Source organism: Caenorhabditis elegans, chromosome X, assembly GCF_000002985.6.
Source record: "Caenorhabditis elegans chromosome X".
Lineage (NCBI taxonomy): Eukaryota > Metazoa > Nematoda > Chromadorea > Rhabditida > Rhabditidae > Caenorhabditis > Caenorhabditis elegans.
Genome location: NC_003284.9, coordinates 12,293,491 through 12,314,794, shown reverse-complemented (window position 1 = coordinate 12,314,794; position 21,304 = coordinate 12,293,491). Strand labels below are relative to the sequence as shown.

Here is a 21,304-nt window from a genome sequence, read left to right as displayed (position 1 = left end):
TGCCAATATAACAATCACCTAATTGACACAATGAGTTATTGAAATAAATTTTGTTTAAAATGACAGAGGGCACCGCGGCGAAAATGAGCGAGAAGGAGCACACGACCACCCGTCGGCGCCACCGCTCTAATTTTCCCTCGTCTTGTCTACTTTCTCTCAAATTTTCTTACGTTTTTTTGGTCCATTTTCGTTTCTATGACTGGCGCTCTCTTCGAGAAAAGCGGTATTCGTATCAAATTTGGAGACCTCACACGTCGCGAAAAGCATCGAAACGAATGGGAGAATATGAAAAAATATTAGGTTGTGAAAAAAGTTTACTCCGAAATTTCATTCCAGTTCATTTTCTCATTAACTTTATTTTCGGTCACTATCAATCAACCATATAATCATCATTATTATTCACAACTGTGAGCCACCTATTGGGAAGATCGTCGACCCTCTTCTTCTAGAACGCGGGCGAGCGCGAGTCGAAGAAGTCGTTCACTGCTTTTTTGAGGTCCTCAAACTTTGCGAACCTCTGATCTTTAAGGAACAGCTTGAGTGGGCGGAAAGGTGACAATCCAAAGGTGCAATGTCCGGCGAGTACAGTGGATGGAAAACTGTGATGCAGCCGAGCTCCTGCAACTTGGCCTGGGTGTCCACATGAGGGCGCGCGTTGTAGTGAAGAAGGTGGGCCGCGAGTGTCTTGAGTGCTTTTCTTGGACTGCAAGAGCGAGCGAATTCAGCTGATCAGAGTAGGTGGAAGCCGTGATTGCTCTGTCTTGCGGAAGCAACTCGAAATGCAGCATACCCTTCGCGTCCCACAAGCAGCACAGCAATCACTTCTTATTATGGAGCTCCGGATTTGGCTGCACGGGCGGCTTCTCGTCATGTACATCCAGACAGAACAATGGGTGGCGTTATTATAGAGTAGCCAGCTCTCGTCTCCGGTAACTATGTCCGCCAAAAAGTCTTTCCTCTGTTGAGTGAGGAGCGGAGACTGACAGATCATCGCAAATGTCTGCATCTGAAAGAAGAAGAGAATGAGGCACCCATCTCGCCATCACTCTTCTGTAGCCGAGCTCGTGGAAGTGGTTGCTGATGGTGTGGTTACTACATTGGAACTATGTTGCCAATTCACGTGTAGTTTGATTCGGCTTCTCCCTCACGGCGGCTCACAACTGATCATCGATCATGACAGAAGGCCTCCTGAGCGGTCGTTGTCATCGAGGCTCGTACATCCAGAAGCGAAGCGAGCGAACCAATAGCGAACGGTGTGATCGGTGACGGCATTCTTGCCAAACACGTTGCATATTTTAGCAGCCGTCTCAGCCGCACGAGCTCCTCTCTTCCACTCGAAGAAGATGAGCAGTCGAAGTTGAGGTTGAGAAAGTTCGATCATCGTTGGTCGATCAGCAAGCGCGCGCGTTTTATATAGGCTTAGGGGAGATGCTATTAGGATGTTCTACAACATTCTATTATAGAATAGTCCAGAAAGCTGCAGAACTTTCCGGGGCAAAACTTTCAATAATTTCGGATTAAATTAAAAAAGGATTAAAGGACGATCCGTTCTTCAAGTGCTATGCACTGCGGATCTGGGATTCAGGTACACTGCCTGGTGGTGATCCCTCTGGGCTGTAATTTAAGCCACGTCCTAGCCGGGGACTGTGGCCGATAATCCAGTCGTGGATTGCTCCACTTCCCAATAGAGACTGGGTGAACCTAGGGGGTGAGGCCGGACTTGAACTCGTGACCTCCAGACTGCTAGCGGCCACCACTACCGACTGAGCTATCTGCCCCCCATTAGGATGTTCTACAACATTCTATTATAGAATAGTCCAGAAAGCTGCAGAACTTTCCGGGGCAAAACTTTCAATAATTTCGGAGAGAACTTTTTTCACAACCTAATAGTGCGATTTAAGAAACAAAAAAGAAAAAAAATTGATTAAAATCGTGATATGCTGACAACTTGAAAAGTACAATGACCTTGAGGATCAAATGTTTTTTTAAACAAATACGTAACATTATCAAAATTTATTTTAAGTTTCGAGAGGATTGATTGACTGCATGACAAATGTTTAAATATTAAAGTTGATGAAAAAATCCAATGGCCGGAGTCAAGTATTGGAAGTCCTTATCGGAACCCGAAACAGCTTCTTTGAAGATTGCCGTGTTAAGAGAAATCTTAAAATATGCATTCAAAGTTTTTGAACCAGATCGTGCACAAATGTTCTCACCAAAGCGATAATATTAACCGGCTTTACTTGTGTGCAGTCACATCCATGTTTCAGGAATGGTCCAACGCAGTAACCGTTCAACGAAAATCCCGTTTGTGGGTGAAACCCACGCTTCAGATAGACTACAAACGACGAGTATTTAAATGCCCTTGCTGCAAAAAGATTGTTTATTTGGCCTTTATTAAGAAGTTCGATAAGTTATTTCTTTATTCGTACTTACCAATGTTAGCTGGGTGATAGTTGATGACGAGATAGAACTTTTCCAGCTTTGTTGCATATTTCTCATTCAGTGTTGGTATTCCAGTAAGATGAAGTTTCATGCTCTCGTGACTGCACCTTTTCTCACAGCCTGAAAATTGAAAGTTTGGTAAAAAAATAGGCCATAATGTAAATTGTGAAAGTATATTTTATCTTCAACTTATCAAAACGTGAAAATTTTTGAAATTATTAAAATATTCAGAATGAGGGCGTATTTGGTCATTTCATTTTTTTTTCTTCAATTTTAAACGGCTAGACAAGGAGTACAAGTTTTTAGTATTCAGATCATCACGTTGCGAATTTATAAAACTATCAAAACAGTTTATTCAGTAACAATTCTAGTTATATCCAAGCCAGACACGTTGAAAGTTTCTGAGTTCTACATTTTGCGTATTGTATGATATACAGATGTGAAAAAATTTTTAGAAGTCTTATTACGAAATTTGTTCAATTGGGGACACTTTGAAACTTTTTTGTAGGAGTTATAAAACATTACTTACATATAACAATTTGGGAACCTCGATTGGAACTCTTGCAGCAACTCTGGTGAAACTGTGGTCAAGATTGTGGTCATCCCTCAAGAAAAATGGTTTTAAACAAAATTTAAGGTTTGTGGGCTATTTTCTCCTGGCAAACCTGGACAAATAGCTTTTCATTTTAAAAAAAGTGGCAAACTGGGAAACATCTGTACTAGGACATGCGTTTAAAAAAAAAGAAAAAATCGCCTGGAACATATATTCTCAAAAAAAAAACCGGATAGCTTTTAGTAAGCCAAATGATTGTGAAAAGTATGTGGATAGGAGGCCAATCAAGTGACTCCGTCCACATTATTTCACAGTGTCCTCCATCGGAGCTGACTCATGATGATTCAGACGCAAACAGGAGTACGGTATGCACCACTTTCCTCATTTTTTGACCAGCTGATTAGTTGGAAAATCGAAAAGATGAGTACAGTGTGATTTTTTTCTATCATTGTGATATTGATGAATAAATTACAAGTTTTCAGATGTCGCATCGTGGGATAGAACACAGGCGGATGAAATTTAAAAAAATAATCCGCACTCCTACATTCCTACCTTGATGAATTATGACTCACACATCCCACCAATCGAAATGCATTTTGAATCCGTTTTTTTTTTCAGGCAACGGGAGGTTGCGTCGATCAATTGATTTCTGTAAAAAGATTTGGAAAGAGTAAAAGTATTGGAAAGCCGGACTGAATTACGAGCTTACTGACAATCTGAATGCTGATTGTCGCAGATATTCGATCACTGAAAAATGGATAGTCTTGACATTAGCACAATCTTCTGATACCTGATTTTACTAAATCGTGTCTTTTTGAGTTTTAGCACACCGGTACCATCACTCAAAGCGAAGCATCATGGGAATCCATTGTCGTACATATTGTTCATTAGCAGATCATGAAGACAAGCACATACCTTGTTCAGCTTGGAGCACATGACATGACATGGCTTGGAGCTTGGACATGACATGACATGGATCAGCCATGTCAATAATCGGAGTTTAGTTGATGGAATGCAGTTGTCGATGCACAAAAGACCGGAGACTCACAACGAAGAAGTTCAAAGACATCAGACGATGACAGATAACTTATCCAAAATCAAATTTATCTTGAGCGGAGGTATTGTCACGGACATTCATTATTCTGTAAAATATACATATTGAAATCATGGCATCCTAAATTAAATTAGAAAAAATGGTAACATAATGTCCTCACTAACCGGCAAGTTTTACATATCTCGATAAAGTGAAAAAATGATGAAATAAAGCGTACAGTGTCTTCTGGCCAATGACGAAAAGTGTCTCCACCCAACTTTTTCAAAAATCGAAAGAAGATGAAAGAAAAACAAATAGAGAAATATCTCTTTTGCCACCTCGAGGAACGATGGACAACCATTTTCGATGAATCACGTGGTGATTGGGACAAGTTGTGCGAGGAAGAGTTGCAATCAGAAAGGTGAACGACGGTGACCTCTTATTTTTCACCGAGAGAGAGACCGATCAGGTAAATGGAAAAATTTGTGAAGATGAAAGTATAGTTTTTGTTTCTCACTGCAGTAAAAATTAAGATAATCTGAAAATATGATAGCCAGAATATACATAACGGATACCATGTTAAATATGACATGTCAAAAACTCAAATGAAGGAATTCAAATTTATCGCAATGACCGCGTTTTCACTGTTTTTTTTCCCTCATCTACTCCATTCTGAAATCTTTTCTCTCGATTTTCATTCCATTGCCGAGGAATAAAATTTAAAAAAAAACACTTTTTCAGCTGAATATTTTTTCGATAGAACAACAACACTATTAATTATTAAAACATCTCTTTGCTAGGAATAGAACTAAAAAGTACAATAGTGAGAAAAACTGAGAAAATAGTAGTTATTGCGATGAGGAGATGGCAGTCGTGTTCAATTGGGGCAAGGATAGCGGCTGGATCTACTCTACCAGTGAAGGATTTGTGGCTTATTCGTTGGAACTTCTCTTGGCACACCTACGGGAACTGAAATTTAGAACAACGTGAAAGTGGCAATTATGTAATGTTGTTAAAAACAAAAATTCAAGTAATGACCGTATTCCAGAAACTCTGCTTACTAGTTAGCGTTACTGAGAAATTTTCAAAATATATCTCAGTTTTGTAGTGAGAAAACTAACTCTTCTTGTGATATTAGTTTTTGAAATATATAATACAACAAGTTCTGACAACGTTTTTGGACACTATGAAACTTACATTTTTGATAATTTGAACTTATAGCAGCAGCCGAATTGAAGAATTGCGTACACGCGGGAGAAGCATTTCCCTCCCTGCTGAAAATCAGTAGCGTGGGAAAATAGTATTCTTCAACTTACGATCATTAAGATGAGCCTGAACGACTGATGAATGATTGGTGACAGGTGCCCCTGCATAATATTATGTCAAATGTCATACATCAATTTGAAAACATACCAGCTCGTGGAGCATTTCTTTGAATTTCTGTTGAGTTTTGGGTTCTGTGTGATATGAAGAAAGTCAAATCTCTCGCAGCTAGAGCGCTTGGCTCTAAACTTTTTGCTAGTTCTGCCACCTGTCTATAAATTATATGGGAGGCAGTGTGAATCAAATAATCTTCCGGTGAAGACATTGGCAGTGCTGCTGTTTGTGGTAGTTTAAAGGTTAGATGCTGTGGTGTCGAGGCTGTCGTTAGTGGTACCAATGCTGGTGATGCTTCCGGAATGCATGCAGTAAAATTTTGATCCTCTAACAGCGGATGCTCCTTTGATTTGATATGGCGGTTCACTTCACTTTTATCAACCAGCAGATGAACTTCAATTGGCTCAGAAAGCTCATTTGAGCTCGTGGAATGAACGCTTCGAGTTACCCTTTGCTCGGCTCCTTGTTCTCCCATATCAAGTTCTGAAATTGATGCAGGTGGTGTTTTTGATGCGGCTGGTAAATCTTCTGTCAAAACTTGATCCTCAGATGAACGCAGATCCTTTGATTTGTTAGGGCGCGTGTGATCACTTTCCTGATGATTAACCTGATGAATCGCCGCAGTTTTAATATTGAGTTTATAAGAGCTCGTGGACTGGAAGTTATGTTCCACTATTTGCTCTCCATCTTCTTCCTCCACATCAAGTTCTGAAATAAACTGGTGAAGTCCAGAAACTCTGTTGATAATAACCTTTCTCGACTATTTTATCACGTTTGTGTCGGTGGTGGTAACTTGAAACTGCATGTTCTTGAAAAGTGTCCTCCTCGTTACAAACCGTATTTCTTTTTCTTTTGGATCCTATTCCAACCGTGTTTGTTTGCTTCTTGGTACACTCAAAATAATAAAACTGCGTGGCGTGTACTGCAGAAAACCTCATATTTAGGCCCCGCCTTTTGCTCGTCCACTCACGGAGAAAAGGCAAAAATTCGGGGACCAACCAATATCAGGCCGCCGACATCCTACGTGTTCCGCGCGCCGCTATGTTTAACTCGCAGCGGGCGGAGACAGCTTGCCGCGCCCACAACGAGTTAAACATAGCGGCGCGCGGAACCCGTAGGATGTCGGCGGCCTGATATTGGTTGGTCCCCGAATTTTGCCTTTTCCCCGTGAGTGGACGATAAAAAGGCGGGGCCTAAATATGAGGTTTTCTGCAGTACACGCCACGCAGTTTTATTATTTTGAGTGTAGCAGCTACTGTTGTTCTCTTAGTTCCACATTTTCCAGCTCTCGGAAGCAAATCGAGGTTTTCTGAAATTTTATGTGTTTATGAAAATCAACGATAGTTTTACACACCAGCTTCCAGTATTTTTCTGAGTTCCAGCATGCTCTCGCAGCATTTGATGAAAATGTCCAGGTTACGTTCTTCCAAATCACTATATCTGGAATATTTTCTTATCAAAAACGACATGATAATCAACTATAATTCAGAAAGTTATCTATTAAAATTTTGCATTTTAATATGTAATGTAGTATTTCAACTAGGAAAAAGTGGTTAAATGACATACTGTTTAATTTTGCCGTCAAGCGAGGTATTCTTTGTCGAAGTTTGAATGTCGGTGTTTGCAACGTTTATCGTCTCGTGGAATGCTTCTATTTCGGGAATTTTAGTCTGAATTTTTTATGCTCAAAATGATAACTAAAGTCAACTTACATTCATAGGATTCAACATCCCCATAGTTTGCAAGAAAACGTTCTGTATGAAAACTTTTCCCTCGGATGGTACTGCCAGTCTATTGTTTTTACTTATTTTGTCTCTGTAAATGTAAATAGCTGATTGAAAGTTTTTTCTGGCTTCATTTCTGATGCGATCCTTCCAATCCGGTGATGAATTAACGCATAACTTTGGTGTAAATAATTTCCTATTGTTTGGAGGGTTTTTGCACCTGTGACAAATGAACGTGTCCTTCTCCGGTTCCGGAATGGTTTTTAATCCAAGACAAAAGGCATGGAATGAAGCAGGACATGTTTCACACCATATAATTGTTCCGCCATCCTGAAAATATATTAATTTAACAATTTAATCTTTGCGGAAATAAACTTGTTTAAAACTTTTTTCGATTGCAAATACAGTGTCAGCCATGATGGTTAAAATTATAAAGCAAACCAATTAAATTGTTAGCAAAGTTCTAATAATTTTATGAATATTTTAAAAAAAGTCTTTCAAAAGTATATAACGATCGACATTACGAATGAAAAATTGTAGTTATTTTTGAACTTAAAAAAACTAACTGCACACATGCCGCATTTATTTTGCTCCGGCCACAGCCAGTTTTGATCGTCAGGCTCGGATGTTGCTGACGACGAGCATTCTCCTCTCATTTTTGGATCCATTTCCTAAAATAGAAATGCATAAGTTGCAAAACTAAAAGCTAATTTATAAACCATAAGTTCATTTCCAGGTTTCTTTGGCGGTACTTTATTTGGGGTTCTCTTCGATTTGGCCACTGGAACGTTATTACTGCACTGAACTTTCTTTTGTTTTTCTGCTATATGAGAGTATCTCTGAAGCTTTAAGGTTTTTTCTAAAGATCTTATAAGACTTTTCTCCAAATAGGAGAATGAAAATATGCATTTGGTATGTGTTACATTCAGAAGAATTGCAAACTATTTTTAAGAATCAATTATAAAAAATTCATAAAGCAATCAAGCAACATAGTAGGCAATGTATCTATCTTCCTTAATTAGACAAAGTTTTTTTTTAAACGGAAATTGTAGTTTAGTAGACGTTTTATTTTATCTTCAGAAATTGTAAAGCTTAAAAAAGTAGTCAAAGAAAAAACCCTCCAATCATTAGAAAATAAGCTGCTGAAAGTCATCTTATTTTGAAAGAAACTCATGATTATATACAACAAAGCACAAACCAGAAACCAATTAGAGAAGATTGATTCTTAATTTTTGAAGCAATAACAACTCGTGGTGCACGTACTTCACTACAACAAAACAATAATGACGACTTGAGCAAACGAGAAGCACAGAAAATTGAATATTGCTATAGTTACTAATAAATTTAATTTTGGAAGATCTCATATTATATAATTACAAACACAAATTAGCGATAGTAATGAGTCAACCCGCAGCCACTTTTATGGTTTGCAGATCCTGGGATGCCCATAATTGTTTTCTGGTTCACACCCGACCTATTAAGAGACCATGAGATCATAAGAATGCCTACCGTTTTGGCGCGGGAATATCTCGTAGCGAAGGCACCTTAATCTCTAATTGCCGCACGCTCTCTCTGCTGCTGCTCGTTTTGCGCCTGAAAGTAGGCATTCTCATGAACTGATTGTTCCGTAATACGTTAACACCAAAATTAACAAAAATTTTCATATGCGTAATCGAGACATTAAAGGATGACACTGGATTGCAATTAAAACAAGCGATCGACTTCAAATACAGAACAAGTCGCAATATTGAAGCCCTGATATTGGCAATAATAATAGAGTGGGAAATTTCATTTTAGAACATTAAATTTACATATATTCCAATAGTAAACTATGATCAATATTATTAGGGTTGTTAAATAGAATGTCCTCTTCCCAAGTTTTTTTTACCGAAGTCCTCAAACTTGATACATTAATTTGGATCAATAGCATCTAAATTCGCACCCGAGGCTGAAGTTTTCTGTAAAGAGAACGCCAAAATAAGCCCTCAAAAAATGAAGAGGGCGACCTAATAGGTCATAAATGGCAGCCTTACTCGGAATGGTAGGACAAAACTGAAAGAAATTATGCTGGAAGTGAAATGTTGGAAGGAAAAATTCAAAAGATGCTAACTGGCAAAAATAATTGTAAGAAAATATGGAAAACGAAAAGAAGTGCAGTGTCCCTTTGGGGGCAACAACAAAACAGATGGAAATGAATGGAGGTGTTTCAGATGGTGCCAGATGCGGGTTTAAACGCGTTTAAAATATGAAATCATGAAGTCTTTTTCAAAATTTAATTTTCTAGCAATATAGTGGCGTTATTTAAAGTAAAGCAAACTCATGCAAGTTAATATGAGGCAGTGCATGATAACTATTCCGTAAAATTGAGTCAGACAGCGTGCTAATTAGTAGTATGCATTATAATCCAAATTCAGAGCCGATGCACACAATCCAACAAAACTGAACTCATTTCACGAATTTTTATAACAAAGTATAACGATTTAGTCCCCACAAAACACTATAAATTGTTCAAATTGGGTAGAGAGTAAGACGTAACAGTGTATGTTTTGCCAAAAAACTAAACCTTGATTTGTAGTTTTCACACTGTAGTGATGAAGAATGAATCTTGGAAATATTATAAGAGAAAAATTATTGACGTGCACAGAATAAAAATCTGACGGTATATGAAACCAAAGCGATGAATCAATTTCAAATTCCCATGCCTCATTCCATTTACATATTGCATCCTTCTTCAATACACTGTTTCTCGCAACAAGACAAATTTCATATTGCAATGAAACAATAAACACTGTTCTGCTACAATCATACTTGTGATCCGATTTTTCTGATGAAAAGGTAGCAAAATGCTGCAGAAAATAGCAAAACACCAATATTTGGGCATGTCAAACTGAAAAATTACCAAACAGAGACATCTAGAAGTGTAGTAATTTTCACTGTCAAGTTTCGTTTTTAAAAATTGCCAGCTCGTAAATATGAGATTTAATATTGTCATTCAGGATGATTCTTCCACTTATTCCAACTAAATGTGTATTCCGAAGCTTCTATTCAATTTTTTCATATCACCAAGCGTCGCTTTTCAGGTTTCCACGTTTTACCAATTTCCAATTCTTTTCGAAATATTCATCAGTCAAACCTTAACTATTTCCAGCAACCTGGTTCAAAATAGCTTTTTCCTGTCCAAATCAGCTTTATCTACCCCCACTTCCGGCTGCACGTGTGGCCGAGGCGGTAGGACGGCCGCCTCTGGATCAAAGCTTTTTGATCCGACAAGTTCGATTCTCCATGAACGGCAAAGCATGCGGGCGAGATAGCAGAACTGGAGAATAGTCACAAAATGATAGAAAATTACTTGCAGTAAGAAAAAGACACGGGAGTGCTCACCGAGATGTCTTAATGAATTTGGAGAATGAAAAAGAGTTCGGTTGAAAAGAACTGTCTCTTAAATGGCACACTGCCGTGTTTCGGTGGTTTTAATAATACTCCCTCCCCGCATAAACCTAGATATGAGGGAGGAAGAGTCCATGAATGGCAAATCATGGCGAGCAGATAGTATGGACTTGTGAACATTCCAAACTATCTGAGCAAGATATCCAAGAATTGAAAGATGGTTGAAGCATATGGGTGTGAGAGCAGAACTGGAAGTTGTAGTATATCAAATAATCGAAAGATGGTGGAAGCATAAGGTGTAGTAGAGAAGAACTGGAAGTTGTGAAGATTTATTGGGATCAAAAGGATTGGAATTGAGCATGTCTTGGGAAACATGAGTTGGGAGACAAAAGGATTGGAATTGAGCTGGAATTGAACGGGCTAAGACAGAAAGGATTGGAATTGAGCTGGAATTGAACGGGCTAAGACAGAAAGGATTGGAATTGTACTGGTCAAAGAACTGAAATTGGGAAAGAAAGGATTGGAACTGACCTGGAATGAAACGGGTTGAGTCAAAAAGGATTGAAATTGAGCCTGTCGGAAAACATGAGTTGGAAAGAAAAGGATTGTAATTGATCTGGAATGAGTTGGAAAATCAAAGGATTGGAATTGATCTGGCATGAATTGGGAAAAAAATGATTGGAAATGAATTGAATTATGAGTATGAGCTGAAAAAGTGAAAGATTGAATTGGTATAGCTTAAAGCTAGATGGATAAATGATACTGGGTGGCAGTTCTGGAACATGAGACTTTTCTGATGTTCTACCTGCACTCACCCAATACCAAATTTAGTCCGTAAAAATAACTTATTTCAATTGGAAATATGAGTTTCCCGCGGATTTACATTTGTTGCTCTATCTGTCGCGAATAGCATGGAGCAGGATCTCCATTATTCACGACTCAATAATTATTCTATAATTATTGCATAATTATGTACTCTACAATGGACGCTAACAACACCGAGCATTTCTATCACCATCGCTCAAGGAACAACCAACAGTCAGTGCTAACAAAGAACAACCACGTGAACCATTTGCGACGTGAACCCCGGATGGATGCATACAAGGAACAAGATAATCTAACAACAACAACATTCACGCCATGACCTTGCCACGCCAATACGAACAACTCAACCTTGGACACGTGGACCACTTTGCCAACCTTGGAGGGACTTCCCGAATCAGTTCTTACTTTATGTTCTTGCGTTACTTGTCTATTAGTGTTACTAGTTGTCTATAATAAATCCTTGTAGAGTCACCAAGTGTACTGTTAGTTTAACTTATATAAAATACCACTGAACGCACTGCAAAACACTAGCATTTCATCTTTTACTTAATCTTCAAGCTCTTCTCACAACAATTCATTGTGATATATCAAAAATTTTCAGAAATACCAAATCTCTGCTCACTTGAAATCACGATGCCAGTCATTCACTTGTCAAGCGCTCGAAAGGGAAATGCTGAGTTCAAGTTTCCAAACACGCTCCATTTCCGTCAAACAGTCAAAGAAATGTTCGAGGAGTAAGTTTTCTGGACAAACGCTGAGTTACTGGGATTTTGTTTCAGAATCTACAAGCCGATTCTTGATGCCGTGAAGGTTCCCCTGCCTTCTGACGCAGTCGTTGGTAACCCGGACAAGTTTTCCCAGTATATTGATGCACTCAATCTGAAACTTGCGCATCCTGATGTGGTATGACATATGTTTGCATATGAATACTAAATAAATAATTTCAGCTTTCACGAGTCCCTGCAAAGCATCACGAGATCACGTCAACTAGATTATGTTCTTTGACAGTTGCGATCAAACTCGCTGAACTTGCGTATCGTTTCTCGGTGCCAGACGCCAACGTGCTCCGCCACTACGCTGTTGGAACGTCTACAGTAAGTTTCTCAGAGAAATTAAAATTTCTCAAAGAATTATTTTAAGGTGTACGGAGAGCTCCATTGTTCACAAATGGCCAGCTTTGTGGATCAACTCAACATGGGTCCTTCCGACTATTTCATGGATTTGGGAAGTGGAATCGGTCATTTGGTGAATTTTGTTGCTGCCTACGCAAGAACTCAGATGAGCGTCGGAGTTGAGCTCATGGATAATTTGGCAGAAATTGCCGAAAAGAACAAAGAGTTCAATGAGCGGTAAGTTGGGAATTGTTCATAATAATTTCCGATGTGATCAATTCGTTCGTTTTCAGACTCCTCAACCACTTCGGGAAGAAGGTTTACGCAACCCGGTTCATCCATGGCTCATTCACGAGTCCGGCCGTCATCCGAGAGATTCAAACCAAGGCCACCGTCATCCTCGCAAACAATGTGCGCTTCGATCCAGAGCTGAAGCTTCAGCTCAAAGAGATCCTCATGGGCTGCAAGGATCGAACTCGAATCATATCCTCGGAGCCGCTGGTCCCAAGTCGTGCTCGTCAAACGAATTCGCGTCGTGCCGATGGTAAGTTAAATACTTCAGAACTCTCTTTTATATGGGAAATATCAGTAATTAACTCCAACTTTTTTTAGATTTCGTCAAAATCTCGGATGAGTCTCTTCTCAATCTCGTTGACAACAATGTATCGTGGACAAGTAGAAAAGTGCCATTCTACTTGACTACAATCAATCGCAACAAGGTTAGTTTTTTTTACTGTGTTCGATTTTAGGGGTTTCTGGGTATTAAAGTTAAGTAAAATCTAAACTATTCATTTCAGTGATCAACGAGGCCTTCTACATTCATCACACCATCTGCTATCACGTGTCATTTAATAATGTTTTCGGTTATTTTTCAATTAGGATCTCCCCCTTCCCTCCTCCTCAATATGACCATCTATGTTGCCTCCTTTTTGTTTTTCGTTTGTTCTGATCCGGATACCAACCGTCTTCTCTTTGTACTATCAAACTTGTTGGTTTCATAAATTCGTTTCTTGTTTTAACCACATCGTTTTATGTCTAAACACCCTAAAGCGTTCTTCACTGTTCGTTAGTTATCTGTCGTCGTTGTCTTTGAACTGCTTCTTGTTGTGAGTCTCCGGTCTTTTGTGCATCGAAATCGTATGGTGTCAACCCGATAAAAAATTCAAGCATCTTTGTAGCATGGAGGAGCTTCTGAAATGTATGATTTATTAGATTTATTTTTTATTATGATCTACAAAAGTGTTCTACAAATATGTTTCGAAAAGACAAATAATGTTTTTGGTTTTTTTTTCGAAGAAATTGACTATATATGGTAATTTTGCACTAAAAAATTGACTGGATTTTTAAACCTACTATGTGGAAAAATAAAAAAAAATTGAACCTGACTACGCTACTTCGAAAGTCTCAGTAATTTTAAAGATATCAATAAAAATTAACTACAAAACTATAGAAGAAAACAAACATTTTGTATAATATTATAACAATTTTTGCATAACACAAACGACAACTGAGATATGAACTGTCAAAGTCGAATAATGGGTGCAATATTAATAGTGGAAATGCGGTTTTTGTTCGTTGAAACTAGGGTTCCCATGTCGGCGCCTCAAACGCCGATCTCGCGCAGCGAGCCGAAACGTTTATAGCGATGCGCGTGCACAAACGCGGAGCAACAAATAGTACCTTACCATATTGCATTATTTGGTGCAAACTGAACTTGGCTTTCCGTCCGACACTTTTTGGGTTCCGGGCATCGCTATAAAGATTTCGGATCGCGGCGTGAGAGCGGCGTGAGGGCTGCGTTTGCAGGGCCGACATGAAAACCCTAGTTGAAACTAAAATGTTTCAGGACTCATTTTTGAGGCATAATAGCATGCTACAGACAAATAACCTACCTACCTTCTGCTGATCAGGTTTCAACAAATGAAATGGTGTTGGTCTGTTGCTGTTGCCTTCTTGGAGCCATTCATTGCAAATTTTTAATCCAACTTTCAAGAGCATTTGTCGATCTTTTACTTCCTGTAGGACAAAAGATTCTCGTCGTGATAAACATGACATCAGTTTACAGTACATGTTACGAATTTCCTCCATGACTTTTTGAACTGGTTGTCGATCTACATCGCGGAGTGTTGCGTATTTTATCATTTCTTCTCTCTTGCTATTTTCCTCCTCAAAAAGTTTTCTTTCCTCTTCCCAAAGTTCAGCCATTATTTTTGCAATCAACCGCTAATCAACATTTTGCCATTTTCTTGCTGCCTGTTCAACTTGATCCCACTTTTTTTGTTTTTTAAAAATAATCTTTATGATTCATTAAACCATTCTTGAGAACTATATCAATTTATTAATCAATTCCTTTAAATGTGACCAAAAGTGTGAGATAAATGATGTGATAGTAATTTTTAAAAGCAATCGATCAAACGGGGAAAAAGAAAACATTCCGGGAAGAGTTGTAAAATGGGTGCATAATAAACGGGTTGAAAAATTATAGATATATAATAGCATAGCAAATTGATGGAACGATTGTGTTGATGGCACAGAGCAATGGATTGGTAGAGTACGTCAAGCATCGTAGAGTGGATGTTGGCTCTGAAATAGACATTAATGGTAATTGCCACATCGGGTTTACATTACATATTTTAAAAGTTACTAATTTCAGTTATAATTTGAAAATCTTTCATTTTCTAAAGTTGTAAATAATCGTTCAAAAACATTCTTCGAAATTGTACCACGTGGGCGAACTACTTCAAATGATACCACATCTCTATATTTAATTTATTCGTCCTTACTCTCCGTGTTTCCTACTTTTCAAAGTAGTCTTAGTTAGCTAAACTTTCAAAAACTCAATGAAGATTTCAGCTGATTTTAATTCTGAACTTTGAAACAACAAATATTAACCAGCGGCGTAATTGTCTAACAGTTTTGGGGCCAAAATCGGAATAACTGCGGTACTGTAGTAAAAGTGTTATATAAAATTCTTTAAACAATAAACAGTGAGCCTTTAATTTTTCCAATTTTTAATGTTTTCTCAGATGGAAACTGACCTAAATCTTTTCTTCTGGCAGCTCTTCAGTTTTCTTGTCGTTGTTGTTGTTACTGTCGGTAGTACCAGCAATATCCGAGCTAGAAGTGTCCACCAGATGTGTGATATTTGGAGCATCGCCGGTGTTCGATGCGATTTTTTCTCCATCCTGTTGCTCGTTTTCGGCGTCGACAGTTTCAATGTTCTCAGTGACCATATGTTGCTTTGAAGAGTCCTAAAAATGAATTGTCAAGTAAGGATGGTTTTTAAATATTATGCATAAATTTCAGAATTCAAAATGAAAATTTTGTGGTAGTTTTGTTGACTGAAAATCGCTAAATAGCATTTTCATTTTATCAGTTTAAACAATACATAAATCTATCATGTTTATAGACTACAAACTTCGATAATTTTACTTTACTAACCTTAGATTCACGACGTTTCTGTCTTTCTTCTCTCCTCAGCTTGCGTTCTCGAACGACATAGATATGCAAATTGTCAAGGAAATGAGAGTTGAGCACTTCCTGACGAAGGGTGTCCTTTTTCTGGAATTTCTTCTCTTTCTTGGTTCCGAGTCTGAAGATTCTGGATGGTTTTTCGCCGTGGAAGTCTTCGAGTAGTCCATAAACCATGTTGAAATCTGAAAGACTTTAGTACAAAATATTATAATCAAAAAAAATTAATAGAGGACACCAAAAACAGCTGCCACAAAGAAAAATGTGGTCAATGTTCTTCGAATAGAACGAGAGAAAATCAAAATTCAAAAAATGCCGCCAAGAAATGGTAGGGCATTAGTCATCAAAACAATAAAATCAATATGCGCTCCACTGCATGCCGGGAAAAAAAATACAGGCCTAGAAATATGTTTTTTTTTAATGGCATTTGTTCCGTAATGTTTCATAAAAAAATCAAGAAAATTGTGAATTTTTATTTTTGAAAAATGATGGTTGTGGAAATGGAAAAAGGGGCCGCGCGTCGATACAAATTATATCACTCACAGTACATCCTCGGTTTCCCTTGCACGTTGCCTGTTTCAATTTGTTCTGCAATTTGAGTATTTTTTGAACATTATTTCACAGTTTTGTAATAACTTTCGACCAAGTCGAACAGATTCGATTTAGTACCAATTTCGTGCCGTCAAGTTCTGTATCAAAATTTAAAATCCAGTTACTCAAGTTTTATGACAGGCAACTTTGGTGACCACTGGATAATCTACAAGTTTCACTTGCCTGATAACAAAGTTGAAAACTCAATTTGTTGTTATTTTCCTAAATGTTCATTTCAAAGTGAATTATAACAATATGTACATTCTTGATTTCCTCTCTGTGAAAATGCCATACATTTTTTCAAATAACATTTCTTAAACTCTGTGTCAAGTGCATATGCTGACACAAATTCTCTTGAAAAAAATCATTTTGATTACGGAATCAATCAACAAAATCTACGTGCATGACCAAAAAATCTTCCAGTCTAGTTATGGTAATCCGGATACATAGGCGCTACCGTTGATCATGAAACACGAATGGACGGATCGGAACAAAATCAAACAGCGAAGAGCTTTACGTTTACTGCGGTTGTTTAATACTGTTTAGAATTCAAAGAGTTTTAGACTTACTAAAATGACAATACAGGAGCATGACAAACAAGTTGTTTCCAGAAAAGATTTTAGGTCTAGGATAGTAGTATGATTTGCTCGCTGATTCATAAGACTGTGCAAATTTGGAATAATGAACAGTATCATGAAAGGGAAATTTTACTCTGAATTCTTCACTTACAGAGTTCGGCTGTGAACGTTTAAAATTTCGCACAAATCTCATTTAACAAATATTTGACTGAAATTCAAGTGTAATTTATTTTTTAACTTCATCACTTTACTTATTTATGTCTGAACAAAAATAAACACACATTAACTCAACATCCACCGTTCAAAATTTAACTGAACGTTCAGTTTTTGCTGCCAATAAAAATTAGTTGCTACTTCCAAACAAGATAAATTCTTCAAAACTAAACATCCAATTTTTTTAAAATTATTTTTTTAAACTTTACCACTTTACTCATTCAAATGTGAACATGGTGTTATAAAAACACGCGGCAACATATGAAACGTGCACACATGGGATTGGGGCTAAATTCTTTAACTATTCCTGACATCAAACTACTCGGCAAAACGGCCTAACTTCATAGCATACTCTTGCAACTTCTTATCAACAATTATGCATTTTAGCTGTTAAGCAAACTTTTGCAGCTTTTCAGACGACTTTTGCTATTTCTTAGCAGATGTAAAGCTAAATTTCGCTCACAATCCCGTTGGTTTTCGCAACTTCTTAACAGCTTTTTACAAAGTTATATAAATGCTTTTATTAAGTTGCAGGAGTTTGCTATGAAGTTGCGACGTTTTGCCGAGTAATTCTGAAAAATTTAATATTAAGCAAAATTTGAAGATTAAAACAAAAAATGTAATATTGTTGGGAATTTTCCAAATTACGGTTTTTGCACTTATGTATTTGAGTTTTTATTCGCAGTTCACTCTCTCGGCCAGACATTTGTCCTCTATCAAACATCGATAGGGGCTCCTTCCCATAAGGTAAAATTTGTGTGTTGATTGACGCGTCGAACGCTCTGTTTCAGTTCACCCCTTTTCTAGTTGTCATTCACACTATTCGCCCACTTGTCTTACAATGTTTGCTGTTCCAGCAAATCCGGTACCACGAACTCTTCTCACCGACGAGGAGGTTCGTCATCTTTACGGAAAGCAGCGATGTCTCAACAAACTCTTTGATAATCCGGTATGTTTTTATTCAATTGTAAACAAAGCATATACAATTTTACAGAGAGTTGCCCACCCCGCAATCCACCAAACAGTGGTCTTTATATTTGACTCCCTCAGCTCAATTATTGCTCTTAACAAACTACCTCATACAAAAGTAAGTTCTATTGTTATACATTCCATTCCCCATACAGATACTTATTAATAATTTTTCAGGAAAATCGGCAACAAGTCGAGTGCGGATTCAAGTCAATGCAATATCTCGAAGACTTGATCATTCGAATTGTTGTACGCGGAGAAGATCCGGCTGTAATACACGAAGGACACCTACGTCACTGGGAAGCTGAAATGTGCAAATTGTCATCCCCTATTTAACTGTTTTATTTGTAAATATCTAGCATACTATTCTTCCTGTTACAACGTTTTTCCACCGTTTGACTCCCTACATTCTGTTTAATAATTATTGATTGCCAACTCCCATGTTCGTCACTAATAAACTATCATCAAACAATTCTATCGATTAGTTTAAAGGTGACTATGAGTAATTTGAACAGTGCACTGCACATCCACATCTACAATATTGTGCTATCTTTCTTATTTTTCCAAGATTGCAGTTCAGAACGTCACCTGCGCTGGTGAATTGGGGCTATTTTAGCCAGAATAAGTATGTGTTCTAAACGTGAATAGCCCCTGCCAAATAGAACAGTAGGCACGAACCCCTGACAAATCCCACTGTACTTCGCTGTGAGTTTGTTTGTACACAAAACCATTTGTATTGACTTTAAACCAAAACATTATGGCTACTCGTTCTGCAACTAGACAGTTATTTATAAGCCAAGTTTGATAACGAGATTTTAATTCATGGCTTTCAGGAAATTTTGCAAATAAAATCATTATGACTACTTTACTTACAAATGACGAAAAATGCTGAACCATATTCACATATTTTCAAACAGAATCGAATTTTCCATTTTGTTCTTTGTCAACCTTGGTAACATTAATTACTCATAAAAAAGTTAACCCGTTCATATAATAAAACATAAGTGAGCACTTGGAGTTAAAAAGGTGAGCGAAGATGAAAATGCACACAAAAAGGGTTGAAAAATCATGAGAAGTCACGTGGAGATACACATCACAGGGGCAAAATATAGAGAAAAATAAAGGTAACCATAAAACGGGGGAAACATTTTATTGTAGGAAAGTCGACGTCAAAACTTTTTTTGATTGTAAGCACCAATCCTTCCTTATTGATTTGGCGGATCAGCGGCGTGATCGTTTGCATCGTCAATGACTTCTTCCACATTAGCTCCTTCGATACCATTTGCTCCATTGAAGCGATTCACATTTTCATCTCCTCTTATCTCACGAAAGTCCCATGGTTGAATAAGGTCGAGATATTGGTACAAAGCCTCTCGGGCCTTGTTACAGCCTGCGTCATCATTCTGAAAAATGAAGCGTTGCGAACATGCTTTTGTACTTCATGGCTTCATTCAATTTTGGTAATGAATTCGAATATTTCATGGAAGTAATAAAGCTTACCTGATACACCCTAGCAAAAATGTGCTGTTTCTCGGCTGTCAAATGCATCAAATGGCAGTTATTTAGATGTGGAATGAATGAGTCACATGGATAGTAGATGCTGCCTTCTTTTCCAATGAACACCGCTGGATAATCATCAGAATAGAATCCCTTGAGTACATGGATGAATTCAGCCTGAAACGCGTTGTTTGAAACTTAACACGTTATAGAAACTAACTCACCAAAGTAGCTTTGAATAGGTAAATGCTAATATCGACCGGTGAGAAGAGTCTTCCTACTCTACCATTCACACCAATGTTGTGCACGTAAATTGTGGCAACAACATTTTGTCCAGTTGTCCATTCTGGCTGAGTTGTGATATGGCTCAACGGTGGGAGGGGGTACGACTTATCTGGCTCCAATTCCTTGTGCAAACGTTGGCTTGTGGCCACCAACTGACTTCGGGTGTTCATATCTGAAAATATAGGCATGTAGAGTGAAACTATGATTAAAGAGCAAAATGAACAAAAAGGTGAGAGTTTAGTTAACGGAGCCGCATATCCACATAATTCAAAGCAAGAGAAAAGATACATCAGACAGTGCAAGTAAAGTGTGTGGGCGATAGAGTGAACATATAAGCGAAGGAGGGGAGAAGAGAGGAAAGAGTCGTTGACGAACACTGTGTACCTTGTTTTCGCGTTTGTTTCAACCTGAAATGCGCCAGCAAAATGCAAATTCGAATCAAGTTTCCAAAATTCCAAAATGTATAAAATTGGTCCAAAAGTTTGCTGATTTTTAGTGGATGTTCATGCTTAATCAATTGTTTTCTCAATGCGGACAAGTTAGGGAGTACACAATTAAACTTTTTTAGATAGATTGAAATTGTCAGGAAGTTTAAATTAGCATCATAATCTTCCGCAAACTACTTGTAAAACAGTTCATAAAAGGGGACGACAGAGTAGCAGGAAGCGGAAAAAGCAATTTGTTGGTAAAAATCATTTGCCCAAGATTTTTGAAAACTTTTATACGAAGTTTTATTGTTTTTCAGTAAAAATGAATTGAAGCTTGACAATGAAACACAAAAATGCAAATGTGGCAGCGATTATTCAATAAAATGAGGCAAAAGTTGGATTGCGAAATCCAAAAAAAAAAAACGTGAGAACACCTTTTGCAAATAACCGCAACGCAACAAGAGAGTGCAGGGTGCCCGCCATGTTCTCAATGGAGCGCACATGAACCGACTTCAGAAGTTCGGCCGCGGCCGCGGCCATGACAATGATAATTATTTTACAGGAAAACAAAAAATGAGAGAGAAGGGGTTTTCAAGCAAAACACAAATGCGTCTAAAATATGTTTTTTTTTTCAGATTTTGTGCTCGACATAATAGTTCTGAAATAAAAAAAATAAAACAAAGTAGAATTTCACGGAAAATATGGATTTCATCAAAACATCAATTGTGTTTGTCAGAGACACTATAATGAGTGAATAATTTTCCCTCTTGCCCTTTGCCACCTTGATTGATTGATTTATTAACTTGAAAGTAAATG

General features: G+C 37.8%; 7 protein-coding genes and 1 pseudogene across 8 annotated transcripts; 2 read left to right on the top strand and 6 right to left on the bottom strand.

Moving 5' to 3' along the window:
- Window positions 1-2,062: 2,062 nt before the first annotated feature.
- On the bottom strand, window positions 2,063-3,983 carry F17A2.4 (annotated as a pseudogene). Its single transcript has 7 exons — window positions 3,789-3,983; window positions 3,700-3,745; window positions 3,551-3,647; window positions 2,975-3,050; window positions 2,437-2,565; window positions 2,217-2,368; window positions 2,063-2,163 (listed from the first exon to the last, which is right to left on the bottom strand). Coding segments are annotated over exons 1-7 (796 nt in total).
- Window positions 3,984-5,246: 1,263 nt separating this feature from the next.
- On the bottom strand, window positions 5,247-6,346 carry F17A2.16 (Histone deacetylase 14; the record flags this gene model as incomplete). The annotated part of the gene is made up of 4 exons (NM_001368532.1): window positions 5,247-5,305; window positions 5,348-5,398; window positions 5,445-6,116; window positions 6,160-6,346. 4 exons carry the CDS (start codon window positions 6,344-6,346, stop codon window positions 5,247-5,249), a joined length of 969 nt encoding a protein of 322 aa, NP_001355541.1.
- Window positions 6,347-6,601: 255 nt separating this feature from the next.
- On the bottom strand, window positions 6,602-7,930 carry phf-32 (Zinc finger PHD-type domain-containing protein; the record flags this gene model as incomplete). Its single annotated transcript, NM_001368531.2, has 7 exons — window positions 7,852-7,930; window positions 7,699-7,803; window positions 7,353-7,462; window positions 7,121-7,223; window positions 6,975-7,078; window positions 6,763-6,848; window positions 6,602-6,717 (listed from the first exon to the last, which is right to left on the bottom strand). The coding sequence occupies exons 1-7, from the start codon at window positions 7,852-7,854 to the stop codon at window positions 6,602-6,604; spliced, it is 627 nt and encodes a 208-aa protein (NP_001355360.1). The 5' UTR covers window positions 7,855-7,930.
- A 4,009-nt stretch (window positions 7,931-11,939) lies between these two features.
- On the top strand, window positions 11,940-13,472 carry dot-1.3 (Histone-lysine N-methyltransferase, H3 lysine-79 specific). The gene is made up of 7 exons (NM_001346618.3): window positions 11,940-12,078; window positions 12,124-12,247; window positions 12,292-12,438; window positions 12,485-12,693; window positions 12,750-13,000; window positions 13,069-13,175; window positions 13,254-13,472. Exons 1-7 carry the CDS (start codon window positions 11,978-11,980, stop codon window positions 13,254-13,256), a joined length of 942 nt encoding a protein of 313 aa, NP_001333541.1. The 5' UTR covers window positions 11,940-11,977; the 3' UTR covers window positions 13,257-13,472.
- Window positions 13,473-13,512: 40 nt separating this feature from the next.
- W06D11.5 (NR LBD domain-containing protein) lies at window positions 13,513-14,661 on the bottom strand (the record flags this gene model as incomplete). The annotated part of the gene is made up of 2 exons (NM_077654.1): window positions 13,513-13,647; window positions 14,353-14,661. 2 exons carry the CDS (start codon window positions 14,659-14,661, stop codon window positions 13,513-13,515), a joined length of 444 nt encoding a protein of 147 aa, NP_510055.1.
- A 118-nt stretch (window positions 14,662-14,779) lies between these two features.
- W06D11.3 (uncharacterized protein) lies at window positions 14,780-16,112 on the bottom strand. Its single transcript, NM_001383657.3, has 3 exons — window positions 15,898-16,112; window positions 15,495-15,707; window positions 14,780-15,039 (listed from the first exon to the last, which is right to left on the bottom strand). Exons 1-2 carry the CDS (start codon window positions 16,102-16,104, stop codon window positions 15,495-15,497), a joined length of 420 nt encoding a protein of 139 aa, NP_001369913.1. The 5' UTR covers window positions 16,105-16,112; the 3' UTR covers window positions 14,780-15,039.
- Window positions 16,113-18,064: 1,952 nt separating this feature from the next.
- On the top strand, window positions 18,065-18,748 carry W06D11.2 (RNase H domain-containing protein). Its single transcript, NM_077652.5, has 3 exons — window positions 18,065-18,258; window positions 18,304-18,396; window positions 18,456-18,748. The coding sequence occupies exons 1-3, from the start codon at window positions 18,151-18,153 to the stop codon at window positions 18,612-18,614; spliced, it is 360 nt and encodes a 119-aa protein (NP_510053.1). The 5' UTR covers window positions 18,065-18,150; the 3' UTR covers window positions 18,615-18,748.
- A 504-nt stretch (window positions 18,749-19,252) lies between these two features.
- Window positions 19,253-20,232, bottom strand: W06D11.1 (uncharacterized protein). The gene is made up of 3 exons (NM_001375154.2): window positions 20,000-20,232; window positions 19,779-19,952; window positions 19,253-19,681 (listed from the first exon to the last, which is right to left on the bottom strand). The coding sequence occupies exons 1-3, from the start codon at window positions 20,228-20,230 to the stop codon at window positions 19,484-19,486; spliced, it is 603 nt and encodes a 200-aa protein (NP_001361827.1). The 5' UTR covers window positions 20,231-20,232; the 3' UTR covers window positions 19,253-19,483.
- Window positions 20,233-21,304: the final 1,072 nt, after the last annotated feature.

What these genes read in the sequence shown, in the direction of transcription:
- dot-1.3 (NM_001346618.3), top strand. Translation starts at nt 11,978, where the DNA reads ATGCCAGTCATTCACTTGTCAAGCGCTCGAAAGGGAAATGCTGAGTTC. An exon ending in GTCAAAGAAATGTTCGAGGA is followed by an intron (nt 12,079 to 12,123) that starts GTAAGTTTTCTG and finishes ATTTTGTTTCAG; the next exon opens with AATCTACAAGCCGATTCTTG. An exon ending in ACGCTGTTGGAACGTCTACA is followed by an intron (nt 12,439 to 12,484) that starts GTAAGTTTCTCA and finishes AATTATTTTAAG; the next exon opens with GTGTACGGAGAGCTCCATTG.
- W06D11.3 (NM_001383657.3), bottom strand. Translation starts at nt 16,104, where the DNA reads ATGGTTTATGGACTACTCGAAGACTTCCACGGCGAAAAACCATCCAGA. An exon ending in AGAAACGTCGTGAATCTAAG is followed by an intron (nt 15,708 to 15,897) that starts GTTAGTAAAGTA and finishes ATTCATTTTTAG; the next exon opens with GACTCTTCAAAGCAACATAT.
- W06D11.2 (NM_077652.5), top strand. Translation starts at nt 18,151, where the DNA reads ATGTTTGCTGTTCCAGCAAATCCGGTACCACGAACTCTTCTCACCGAC. An exon ending in ACAAACTCTTTGATAATCCG is followed by an intron (nt 18,259 to 18,303) that starts GTATGTTTTTAT and finishes ACAATTTTACAG; the next exon opens with AGAGTTGCCCACCCCGCAAT. An exon ending in ACAAACTACCTCATACAAAA is followed by an intron (nt 18,397 to 18,455) that starts GTAAGTTCTATT and finishes ATAATTTTTCAG; the next exon opens with GAAAATCGGCAACAAGTCGA.
- W06D11.1 (NM_001375154.2), bottom strand. Translation starts at nt 20,230, where the DNA reads ATGAACACCCGAAGTCAGTTGGTGGCCACAAGCCAACGTTTGCACAAG. An exon ending in ACCTATTCAAAGCTACTTTG is followed by an intron (nt 19,953 to 19,999) that starts GTGAGTTAGTTT and finishes AACGCGTTTCAG; the next exon opens with GCTGAATTCATCCATGTACT. An exon ending in TTTTTGCTAGGGTGTATCAG is followed by an intron (nt 19,682 to 19,778) that starts GTAAGCTTTATT and finishes TTCATTTTTCAG; the next exon opens with AATGATGACGCAGGCTGTAA.